The sequence below is a fragment of the Carettochelys insculpta genome, chromosome 2, assembly GCF_033958435.1.
Source record: "Carettochelys insculpta isolate YL-2023 chromosome 2, ASM3395843v1, whole genome shotgun sequence".
In the NCBI taxonomy this organism is placed as follows: domain Eukaryota; kingdom Metazoa; phylum Chordata; order Testudines; family Carettochelyidae; genus Carettochelys; species Carettochelys insculpta.
In genome coordinates this window covers 205,795,145-205,807,438 of record NC_134138.1, presented here as the reverse complement: position 1 = coordinate 205,807,438, position 12,294 = coordinate 205,795,145, and the positions used below count along the sequence as shown (strand labels likewise).

General features: G+C 41.1%; 1 protein-coding gene across 5 annotated transcripts in view; it reads left to right on the top strand.

Annotated features, from left to right (window-relative positions):
• LRRC3B (leucine rich repeat containing 3B) overlaps positions 1-12,294 on the top strand; it is a 72,998-nt gene that overhangs the window by 47,737 nt on the left and 12,967 nt on the right. For 4 of the 5 annotated variants that reach the window (XM_074984437.1, XM_074984434.1, XM_074984435.1 and 1 more), the window contains one exon: positions 6,984-8,587. In XM_074984437.1, the coding sequence (XP_074840538.1) occupies positions 7,147-7,926 (780 nt within the window). In that variant the 5' untranslated portion in view covers positions 6,984-7,146 and the 3' untranslated portion in view covers positions 7,927-8,587. Of the gene's footprint in view, positions 1-1,679; positions 1,848-6,983; positions 8,588-12,294 lie in introns of all 5 variants that reach the window. The other variant, XM_074984436.1, reaches the window with a different exon arrangement.

Sequence of the window (12,294 nt, the reverse complement as noted above, 5' to 3'; positions counted from 1 at the left end):
AGCAACAGGCTTCAATCAGAGATCATGATTCCAGAATACTAGAGCAGGGATCGGCAACCTGTGCCTCCAGAGCCGCATGCAGCTTTAAGGAGCCATTTGCATCTCTGGACGCTGCTGCTGACTCCTCTGCAGCTCCCTGCGCAGCCATTGCTGAAACAGAACGAAACTGAATGGTTTAACGGTCAGCAGGGTGGCAGGAAGTAGCCAGCCATTAAACCAACTGAATTTAGTTCCATTATTTCAGCGGCGGCAGGGCAGGCAGCTTCAGAGAGCCCCTCATTCACTGCACTGAGTGGTCACACACCCTCCTGTGGTCATGGCTTGGTTCACCCTCACCAGTGGAACAGCTCCATGCCATCCTTCCTTCCATTGGGTGCACATGGCTGCTCTGCCCAGGCTCCCCAGCCAGCACCACAGATGGGTTAGTCCTGAGGGCCTGTTTACGGCTGAGGTGGATTAATCTTGGGGATGGGAGGCAGGTTTGGGCCTCAGAGGAGTTAAACCTGGGGATGGGGGTGGGGTTGTGGGATGGAGGTTAAAGCTTGGGGTGGGGCAGATTTGGGGACTGAGGTGGGTAAAGCCTGGAGATGGGGGCAGGTTTGGGAGCTGAGTGTGGGAATGGGGAGGGGGTCATGGAAAGTTGATGCAAACATGGGTCCTCCCTGCTTAAAAGTCTGTGCCCCTGGTGTGGCATTTTCCTTGTCCTCATTTGTTCTCCAATCCAAGGGTGATAGTAACTAACTTCCTAACCAGTAGAAATCATTTAGTTTGGGTGGGTGGGTGGGTGGGTGCACGTGCATGTGCTATTCTTAACATGGGATTACAAAAAGCATGGTTTGATGTTATTTATTAATGACTGTCTTATATTCACATGCATTGCCCCTCTTGAAGTACTGATTTTGTAACTGAACTTGGGAAAAAATGTCTCTTCTCACTATTTTGGTTGCAGAGCCCTGATCTAGAAGCTGTACAACAAGCTTACAAAGTTGTCTCCCAAAGAGCATAACTGGTGGATGAAATGGACTAATGGAGAGAGAAAAGATGAGGGAAGACCATCTTTTAGCTCAATGGGTAGTAATCCTAACTGGCTTCCTGCATAACTGTTGCTAGCAATTTGAGTTTGTTGAGCTTAGAATGACAGTTACATTATTTAAGTTGCAGCATGTAGGGTCAGGACCACACTGGCCAGAGTCAATTTTAGAGTCATGTTAAGGAGGCTGGAAGAGAGAGACATTTGCTGCTCTTCTGCACCTTAATGCTTATCAGCATTCTGAGAGTTCAGCAATCCACCTGATTGCTTGGGTGGACTCAAACTCCCTTTGTGAAATGTCACCCATCTTTTTCTTTCCTGTACACAACTTTCAGGATCTTACACACAGAGACAGCTCTCCAAAAGGATTCTTGCTAAGTGAATTGCTCAGACTATTACAGTTATAATTAATATTCTGCATCCATTAAACAGTAGTCCAATTACATCATGGTGCAAATAAGTTGCCATGCATCTGTCTGACCAATTATTTTTCATTGAATTGATGACTATCACATGCTTCACAATTCATAAAACTAATTCTTGCATGTTCTGATCCATATGAGTGATACTAACTCACATTGTGGAAGACACCAATGTAACTGTACATCTGGGTATATGCTAAGGATCAATTTATGCTTTTTCCCACCAGCGTACACTGAATACTCCATTTCAAAGGAAGCTAATCAATGTAATGCGGAAGCCTCAGGCCCTGGTGAGGAGGACAACAGCGGTAATGCTGTGAAATCAGCAACTCAGATGCCTGCAGGCCACTTGAAACAGCTTGAGGGGAAGTCTTATTGCTGATGGCACTCCTGTAGTAAGGATTCCAATATTACTTATTCATGAAAAGTTGCAGTGTATAGGCAGTAGGTACCAAGACTGTGTTTATCACATTTGTCGTATGGAGCTAGGTCAATGACTTAATGTCAGTACCAGTGACATCGTTTATGGTACATGGCATGTCTCCCAGAAAGGAGTGGAGAAATAATCATTTTAATGAAGAAATATTTTGCAAGGAGGAACAACTTCAAGGTGAAAAGGACATTTATCACATGAGAGAGGGGTGGGTCAGGATTTTCCGTGTGGGTGTGTACATGTGTGCATCCCAATGCTTATGGGATTCTCTTTTATTGGCGTTGCCCTTCAGTGAGGGATGAATTTCTACAAGAGGGGTGAGGTGTAGTCTTAGAATTGGCAGCTCTCCCCTATTTTTGTAGAATGTTCTTGCACCGTTCAGCACAGATACTTTTGTGATGGGAATGCTTAAGTGTTTTACTTCAACAAATAATAATAAAATGACAGTGGCAACTGGCAACACTAGGTTTCTTTTACTGCAGTTTTCTGTATAGTACACTTCAGTGATTAGAGTTTAAACATAGTTAACCACTTAAACAAGTCATGAGAATTAGATACGCTGAACTTTTTTTTTCCCCTGACAATATGCCACACAGTAAACAGCTTGGGAATTTTCTTTTCAAATCTCACATATGACAGGGCATAGAGAATCTTGAAGAATTATGCATTGCAAAATAAATGATTTATGTTACTAACCAGTTGATCCACTCAGCCATATCCTCATCTTCACCCTCATCATTTTTTCCCAATAAGCAGTGTTTCTTATGATGTTTTATCCTTGCAGCTAGGCCCTATATCATTTTCTTGCACTGCTTACACTTGATACATTTTTCTGTACTTTCCTTCAAAATGTTCCCAGTTGGGTCTTTCTTATGCCATGACAGTTTTTTCTGTGGTGAAAGTGTGGGGGGGTATATAGGACAATATGTCTGCTAAATAATGGCTTCCCTTTTTCTTTCCAGTCCACTTCACTGTTCCTTTCTGTGCTGCCTCCTTGCTTTCCTATATACAGGTTAAACTTCTCTAATCCGGAACTCCTCTCATCTGGCAAACTGTGATCTGACAGGATTTTAGTTAACTGGATGCTGAGTTGTGGGTGTGGCCATGTTTTCTGTGATCCCATAAAGTTTGTTTCTAACCAGCAGTCCTGATTCTGTGTTCTGTGTTGTTGTTTAGCTGTAATTTTCTCCTAAAATGTCTAAAGAGCCCAGTAAACAGTATAAGTTGTGGTAATGCTGTTAGATAGTATGACCTCCCGTGGTCCAACAAATTCTCTCGTCTGGCACTGGTCAGGTTCCAGCGGTGGCAAATTAAATAGGTTCAACCTGTATTATCTCTGTTGTAAGACTACATCATAACTAACCCATCTGCCATACTTCACCCAGGTCCACCACCACATAAGCTCAGAACAAACACAGTCCTATCCAACTTGTGTCTTTCTTTGCACATGTTACTTTTTAATCTGCTGAGAAATGTAAATTGAAAGCTCAGAACTTTTCAAGAAGCAAGAGCTAGTAGTTAAGCTGGACAGACTAGAGACATTTACAGTATCATAAAATGAATTAGTATGTGTGTCTGTTGGGGGGAGCCCAGCAGGCAGGCAGCTTCTCCCCTGTTTCCCTGAGCTGGGGGAGCCTGAAGCGCAGAGAGCCGCTGTGGCACGGTTTCTCCCAGCTGGGAGAAGCCAGGCATGCAGACAGCTGCACCACTGCAGATGTCTGTCTTCTGGCTTCTCCCAGATGGGGGAAGCTGGGGAGAAGCTGCACCTGGCTCCCAGAGTGGCGGAGAGTAGGGGACCAGGCAGCAGCTTAGTTCCCAGCTCCCCACCCCTGGCAGGAGCCAGAAAACTGACCAGGGCTGATACCTTCATCAATTTCCTGGCTCCCCTGTGTTATGCGGGGAAATGTGACTTGCATGGGGGTTGCGAGAACTCAGTCCCCAGGTAAGTCAGGAGCCTATTGTAGCACGCAAGCCCTGTGCCAACTTTTCATGTTCCAAGCTGGGGCTAAGCAGGCAGACCCTGGTGGAGAGAGGAGAACTGCAGTTACTGCAAAACTCCCACTCTGTGCAGCAGCAGCAGCATGTCCACCTCGTGCTGCTGGAGTAGTTAGAAGGGACAATTGCATTGTTGGGTCACCTAGTCGAGAAGAGCTCCTCTTGGAGCAGTTCCCACCACCATGGACATGATGGCAGACCCACCCTCTGGAGCTGCCAAAGTAAGTAGCTGCCTAGTACATCTTAGCTTCAGAAAGGATGAAACACGGCAAACGCTGAGCTTTTTCGGCCAGACTAATGAACACATTTTGTTTTGTTTTTCAGTCGATCTCTCCAAGTATTTTCTCTCATCCACAGGGGTCAGCTAAGGCTCTTAGGGAGGTTTAGCAAGATGATTTTTAAGGAGACATCTTCAAACATAATGGACTTACTGTTCATAAAGTGTATGCGCATGGAAATTTAGGTTCTGCCTAGCCTTGGTTTCAAGGTTGAGAGCCACCCCTGTCCCACTACTTCCTTCAACCTCAGTGAAATGGGGTTATTTTTACATTTGTTTTCCTTTTTCACATTTTCAGAGCTAATACAGAGGGAAGAAGAATAGAAACTTTTTTTTCTTTTAACAAAAACTGAGATTTGTTCATGAAACCTAAATGCCACCCCTGTTAAATGGCTGAAGCAGTCTCTTCCCAACTCGCCACTGAAAAAGTGAATGTATTGAACTGTCTTGAAGATACACTCTGCAGAAGGATGTTGTAGGATTCTTTAGAAGTTCAGACATTCCACTGAAGCAGGAATGGAATACTCACATGTAAGGCACCTGATACATAAAGCAGTACTGGGAGGTGTGTTTTGTCCTGATGTAAATGCTGCAGCAAAGTGATTACCTAAAACTCATACAGTTGGGTTTAAAATATTCAGTCATATAGGGTGCGTCTACACTAGCCGGCTACTTCAAAGTAGCCGGCACAATGTTGAAATAGCACGCGTTGCGTCCACACGCACCGTGTGCTATTTCGATGTTGAAATCGACGTTAGGTGGTGAGACGTCAAAATCACTATTCCCATCCGAAGATGGGAATAGCGCCCTACTTCAACGTTCAGCGTCGCAGTAGGGCGTGTGTAGACAATCCGCGTCTTGCTACTTCGAAATAGTGGGATCCTCCATGGTGGCCATCAGCTGAGGGGTTGAGACACGCTCTGTCCAGCCCCTGTGGGGCTCTATGGTCACCGTGTGCAGCAGCCCTTAGCCCAGGGCTTCTGGCTGCTGCTGTAGCAGCTGGGGGTCTGTGCTGCATGCACAGGGTCTGCAACCAGTTGTCGGCTCCGTGGACCTTGTGCTGTGCAGGGCAAGTGTGTCTGGGAGGGGCTCTTTAAGGGAGCGGCTTGGGGCTTTGCTGGCCCCTTATTTTGACGGTGTGTGTGTGTGTGGACACTCTGCATTTCCTTCCGGGGTGGCTCCTTTCGATGTTCCCTGTTGCAACGTCAATGGCACCAGCCCTGGAGGACGTGTAGACGATGCGCGTCGAAGTAGCCTATTTCAATGTCCTTACTTCGAAATAGGCTACTTCAACGTAGTGTGCTAGTGTAGACGTAGCCATAGAGAGCCAGTGCCATGGTAAGCTGTTGAAAAATGTGGTTGGTTCATGAATTCTACAGGATCTATCACTGCAGGTAAAAGTGATATGCAATACAGATGAGCTCTCTTCCCCGGTGTTCTCTCTCTCTCTCGGATCCCTCTCCACAGGGATTTCAGTTTTCATTGGATGCCATTGTATGTTAAAGTATATGCAAATATAACTCAGAAGGCTTGAAAATGTCTTGGGTTTCTACAAGTCTAGAAAGTGTACGAATGAAAACAAATGGACCTGGAATGGTTAGAAATTCATAGTTTTCCATAATATGAGGGGGGCAGGCTTTCTGTGAATCCTTTATAGGTCAACATATCAGTCTGCAATTGTGCTTCTGCTAAAGGAATCTGCTTCTGCAAGAAGCAATGGGCTTAAATTGCAGAAAGGGAGGTTTAGGCTGGATGTTAGGAAAAAGTTCCAAACTATCAGGGTCGTCAAACTCTGGAATAAATTGCCTAGGATGGTTGTGAAATCTCCATCTCTGGAGATATTTATGAACAGGCTGGATAAATGTCCATCAGGGATGGTCTAGACAGTACTTGGTCCTGCCATGAGGGCAGGGGGCTGGACTCGATGACCTCTCAAGGTCCCTTCCAGTCCTAGCGTTCTGTGATATGTGAATCTTTTTTTCTTTCTAAAAATGGCTTGAGAAATTAATAATTTTCTTACGCCATATCGTCCTTCAACGCACCTTTAACGTACTTCATGAGTTTTTATTCATTGCACAGGTATGGTACTGTGTCCTTGTTTGTATTTGTTTTATTTGTTTTCAGTGTGATACTTGGATACAGTACATCTTTTTAGATCGCAAATGGATGGAATTTATTTCTTTAGAACTCTCCCGAACTACCTAGAAAAATTCCTTGAATTAGAAGATTCAAACACATTCAAAACTGAAAAGGGAATTGAAAGGGTAAATATGTACATGAGATATGGATTTGAGCTGTGCCTTCCAGCAATATTTGGCTCAGTTGTCTTTATGATGAGTGCATTCATTCAGGGAAAAAAATGTTTCCTAAATTAAATTCTCTAATTTGGACTTCCAAATTGAAGTATTTTGTTATGAAGTCATTAACTACAAAAATACTGGTCTTTTTGTCCCTGATGCTGGTGTTCAGCTGAAAATCCTATTATTGTGCCTGCTGTTGAACTTAGGAAATGTAATTACGTTTTATGGCTGTTATTTTAGTAAGTCCATGATAAAGACAAACTACTGTTTCTTGTAATAATTGTCTGATATTAAACTCAAACCTCTGCTGTTCTGAACTATTGTCGTGTATCATCTTAAAGATATGCTGTGATTTTAGTACTAAGATTAATTCTGGTAAGAGTCAGATGAGTAACCCCACACTGTGCTGATGGGATAATAGACCGGTGTGCAATACTTTTCAATTAAATTATGTTTATTTCCCTTTTAAACTAGTCTGGATTGTATTGTATGATCTAAGGAATCTTTTTTTCCCCCTCTCTTTTAGGTGTATTTTTAAGAAGAATATTGACCAGGAGGAAATCTACCTGTTAGTCCATCTTTGCTAATTCTGCTGAAGAAAATGAAACTACACTTTGGCTGTACAGAATCTTTTACCATCACTCTTGGGTAAATGAGAAATGGTCATGTGATTATGCTGACATCCCAGCATGCATTTGGTAGACCTGTGGTTAACTCGTTCCCTCTCCATGTGTCTGCTCTTACAAAGTTTTGTTCTCATGATACTGTGCTTTCATTCTGCCAGTATGTGCCCAAAAGGCTGCCTTTGTTCTCACTCTGGAGGCTTAAATGTCAGTTGTAGCAATGCAAATCTCAAGGAAATACCCAGGGACCTTCCTCCTGAAACAGTCTTACTTTATTTGGACTCTAATCAGATAACATCCATCCCAAATGAAATTTTTAAGGACTTGCATCAACTGAGGGTCCTGAATTTATCCAAAAATGGTATTGAATTTATAGATGAACATGCTTTTAAAGGAGTGGCAGAAACCTTGCAGACTTTGGACTTATCTGACAACCGGATTCAAAGTGTGCACAAAAACGCTTTCAATAACTTAAAAGCCAGAGCCAGAATTGCAAACAATCCTTGGCACTGTGACTGTACTCTGCAGCAGGTCCTGAGGAGCATGGCTTCCAACCATGAAACAGCCAACAACGTCATCTGTAAGACTTCTGTGTTAGATGAACATGCTGGGAGACCATTCCTCAATGCTGCCAATGATGCAGACCTTTGTAACCTTCCTAAAAAGACAACTGATTATGCCATGCTAGTCACCATGTTTGGCTGGTTCACCATGGTGATCTCCTATGTGGTTTATTATGTGCGGCAAAATCAAGAAGATGCAAGAAGGCACCTTGAGTACTTGAAATCCCTGCCAAGCAGGCAAAAGAAACCAGAAGAAGCTGATGACATTAGCACTGTGGTATAGTATCCTGAATACGACTGACTGTGAGATGGCAATTAGATTTGGATGGCATTAAAGCCAGAGGTTTACTTCTAACAGTCATTGTAAACATTTGACCTTTTTTTTTTGTTTTTCCCAGTTTTAACTGAATTATGCCACTATTGATCTCTCCAACAAAGGTTTTTGTTTGGATGGGGGTGTTCTAAAGCAAGTAAACAAATATGTAAACATTAGTTAGTCCCATTTAATAAGAAAATTTATTTTTTTAATTTAAAACCAAATAAAAGCTTAACTTTGAATCATGTTAAACAGAGTAATTTATTGATCAGAAATTTGTCTAATGACTAAACCTGTTTAGTTTGTCAATATTGATGCGATTAAAAGTAGTAGTAATACCATGGGTCGTAATTGTAAAATTCTGAGCCCTCCATTTCACAGCTGCTCTTGATTTACTCCAAGGAAATCAAATGATGAGCAGGTGAAAAGCAGCACTTAAGTTGTATGCCTTTAAAAAAGAAAGGGGCATGAAGGTGGGGAGAGCAGGGAGGCATTCAGTCCACAAAGTTCCCGTGGGCTTGGGAAACTGAAGACATGATGGAGCTCTGGATAGCACGTTGCTGAGCTAAGGAGCAGCAGCCATGAGGAAGCCTGCGACTCAGGATGCTGCAGCCAATGGGACAGATATGTAAGTACCAATGACACATGGGAATTCTAGTGTCAAACAAAATCTAAAAGATTGATAAAATGAATTGAAATGTGAACAGGAATGCAGTCACCAAAACAACGTGCTTATAAACTTTAGACTACTGCAGTCTGTATTTTCATGCTCATTATCGAGCAAGTGGACTTTTTCCACATGTATTCTGAGTGCTCTGCCAAGTGAAAAAGACAAGTTGTGATTCTTGTCCTAAAAAGCCTTCAGTTATGGCTTTGTCCTAAGCCCTGCACAAGGGGCAGCAGGAGCAATTCTGGAGCCTCCATTGCTAGTATCAGAAGATCCCTGTTCCTTTTGATAAGCCACCTGTATTTCATACAGGTGCAAATGAGTGAGCTGGCTGCGAGGACTGCTACTCTTTTTGTGTGCATTTGGGCAGACAAGGATGGAGACTGGACAGAGAGGGTGGACAAAGACATTGCTCTGTCCCACTCAGTACTCCAGCCAGTAAATCTCAGGCAGTGTTCCAAGGGAAGTAATTACACCTTACAGCGACTGACTAATATGCAGCCTGTTCTAACTAAGGGTTGGAAAAACTGTTATGCATAACTGCCCAAAACCAGTATGCAGTTTTTACACAATTATGATGATTTGCAGGACATAATATTGTTCAATATAACACTGTAAGCATAGATCCTGTGGCATGCCATGTGCAATACTGATTTTTCTGTCCAATTTACAGCACAGTACCAATAAAATCCAGTTCCACAAATAAAAACTGATATAAAAATCCCTCAGATTTTTAATATAATTGGATGATTTAATTAAATGTTGTTTTTCTTTTAGAGAGTAAATTTATATTGAAAATTCTGGCACCCTATGTTAAGGTCCAAACTTAACTCTGATATATTTAAATATGTAAGTGTAATAAAATAGTCAAGCAGCGCATGACTCCTGCCAGTTTTAAAAGTAGTCAAGCACCTGAAGCCAGAGTTCACTGAAGCGCTTGGCCAGATTTGACAGCAATAGAGTCTTCTACAGGTACAGAGAGAATATTATCTTCATTTTATTTTATTGAACTAGATCATCTGAACGACTAGTTCATTCAAAGTTGAGAAACTCAATGGGATTTGATAAAGCAGGAAACCTTGTTGTACTTTTCCCAGCTCTTTGGCTCCTGGGTTCTGTGGTGCTGGAGTGCTGGGCCCAAAGAGTGCTGGTTTTTATAGGTGAAACCTTTTGTTTAATAAGTGAGTTTTAGATACAAATCATTGATTGACTAGACTTATTTTTTCTTATGCATTCAAGGGGGTTTTTCCTTTAGCTAAAAAAGTCAATTTTAAAAATACTGTGTTCATTTTAATTGAATTCCAGTTTTCATCCAAATCTAGCTGCATAAGAATTATGAGCAAAATTACTCATATAGTAAATGAGAAATGAATATTTTTTCCATTCTCTACTGCAATCAAAATGTAAACATTTCAAATCTGAATGAATATATGTTAAGACATATAATCACCATAATACACAGTGTATTCTCCTGGTGAGCAATCAAGCAGTATTAAGACTATCGTTAATTGAAGATCAACATGTGTTGATGGTTCATCATTCAGCTTGCTTGCTTGCTCATTTAAATTACTGTGACCTAAGTCAATCCACCTGATAGCAATAGCAAAAAGATGCAGACTTGATTATGTAAGTTATACTTACAAAACAAGCAGTCCTATAGCATCTTAAAGACTAACACATTAATTTATTAGGTAATTTGTTAGGTAATTTAGGTAAATAAATGTTAGTCTTCAAGATGCTACAGGACTGCTTGTTTTTTGTGAAGATACAACCAACATGGCTACCCCTCTGATGCTAGCCTATATTTGAGAACTTAAATAAAAAATGGTCTCTTTTTGCAGTGAAAATGTCAATGGATGCAAATTTTGGCTATCGTTTTTGAAGGACACGCAATATAACTGAATGCGTAGATAGCACACATCCTAATACATATTGGACGCATTGGGTGGTTGTTTTAGGTAGCTTTACTGATACATATGAATGCAAAATAAGATAGTTCCAGCCTTGAATATTAAACATTTTAAGGGCCCATAATGTTTAAAAAGCAAGATTTTTTTCAGATTGAATGAATGCACCAGGATGCATTTCTGCTGTCGTCATAGTAAAATAATACTCCTCTAAGAATCCATATATGTTCGATTTTACTGAGCATGGAGTGTTTTTTGCCTTAGGGATTAAGTACTTCTAAGCAGGCACTTTGGAAGAGTAAGGGTTTAAAATAATACGATATGAATTTAAAGTAAAATAGAAATCTCTCTCTTAGAATTATTACCTCATCAGTTATCTCTGTTATAGCATATGTATGGAGTTTTTAAATCTCTGGGAGTGCTCCAGGTTGTTTCACACCTTTTGTTTGGGTTTATTAACTTCCTTTATCTGGGTTGCTATACAAAAGAATGTAATCTCTAAAACAAACTGAAGCTGGAAATAGCTAATTGTGTTGCCCATAACTAAAAGAATGGCTAGGTGTTTTCAGTGTGTTCAGAATGTGGATAAGAATGGCTTTTTGTGTGATCTTCATTGGCCAAATGTTGGGTACCTGCTACTCCCATGGACTCAGCAAGTCCCAATATTTAGCCTATTAAATTTTAAGTGCTCTTTAAGGGAACAGTTTTGAAAAGTTAAAAGAATGTTTACGTGCAATGTAATAGTAGCCATGTTGGTCCGAGTATCTTAGAGAGAGAAAAGGGGGGGTGAAATAATATCTTTCGCTAGAGACACTTTCATTAGGGTGGGAGGCTGTCCAGGCACACAGCTCATCTTTGGTCTGGAAAAGGAACTCTGAATGTCACAGTCTGGGCTGAATAGGTACAGTGGATTTATGGCTTATTACAACAATCTATAATCCATTAACTCCCTCTCTTTGTCCTGTGACTGCAGAGATGTATTACTGGGCTACTCTGCTTTGAATGGTCCCTTTATAATACGTATTAACTACTTATGCTAAACAATCTTTATCTTCTGTTGTGGTACTGGGAGGGTGTTTCCCAGACCTGAGAAGAGCACTGCATGGCTTGAAAGCTTGTATCTCTCACCAACAGAAGTTGGTCCAATAAAAAATAATGTGAACTGCACCCCCCCCTTATCTTGCTAAAGAATTGTTAGGTAGCCAAAATTTTGGTTTTTGGCCAAAAGATCAGTGTGCTATTTATTGAACTAATAAAATTGGTTCTTCGATGGATTTTTGAGTAAAAAAGTTTTTAGGCAGTGGGATGGTGTTAATTTGCACAAATACTGTTTACTTTAGAAGTTCCTGGTTTCTTCAGAAAATTTTTTGCAAAAACTGTAGGCTATGCACATGTTCCATTTACACTCTTACTCACTCACTCCTGACGCCCGGCTCAATCTAGACTGTAATAGCAGTCTCCAACAAAAGGGGTGAAATTCAAATAAAGACTCTTAAGAGAACGGATAAATATTACAGAAGCAATATGCAAAAACGTTAAAATAGGATATGTCTTTCATAAGATTCATCATCTGTATTCCTCTTATAGGTCTGGTGTAATTCTGTTTGACTTCAATGGAGTTACTCTAGGAATCAGTTTTTGACCTACTGTGTTGCCAAGCAACATGTCAGATCCTAAAACGTATATTACTACTTTTTGAAGAAAAAAAGTGGAGTGGACTGCAGACACAGAACTGATGTATTCAGCACCACTTTTATTTAT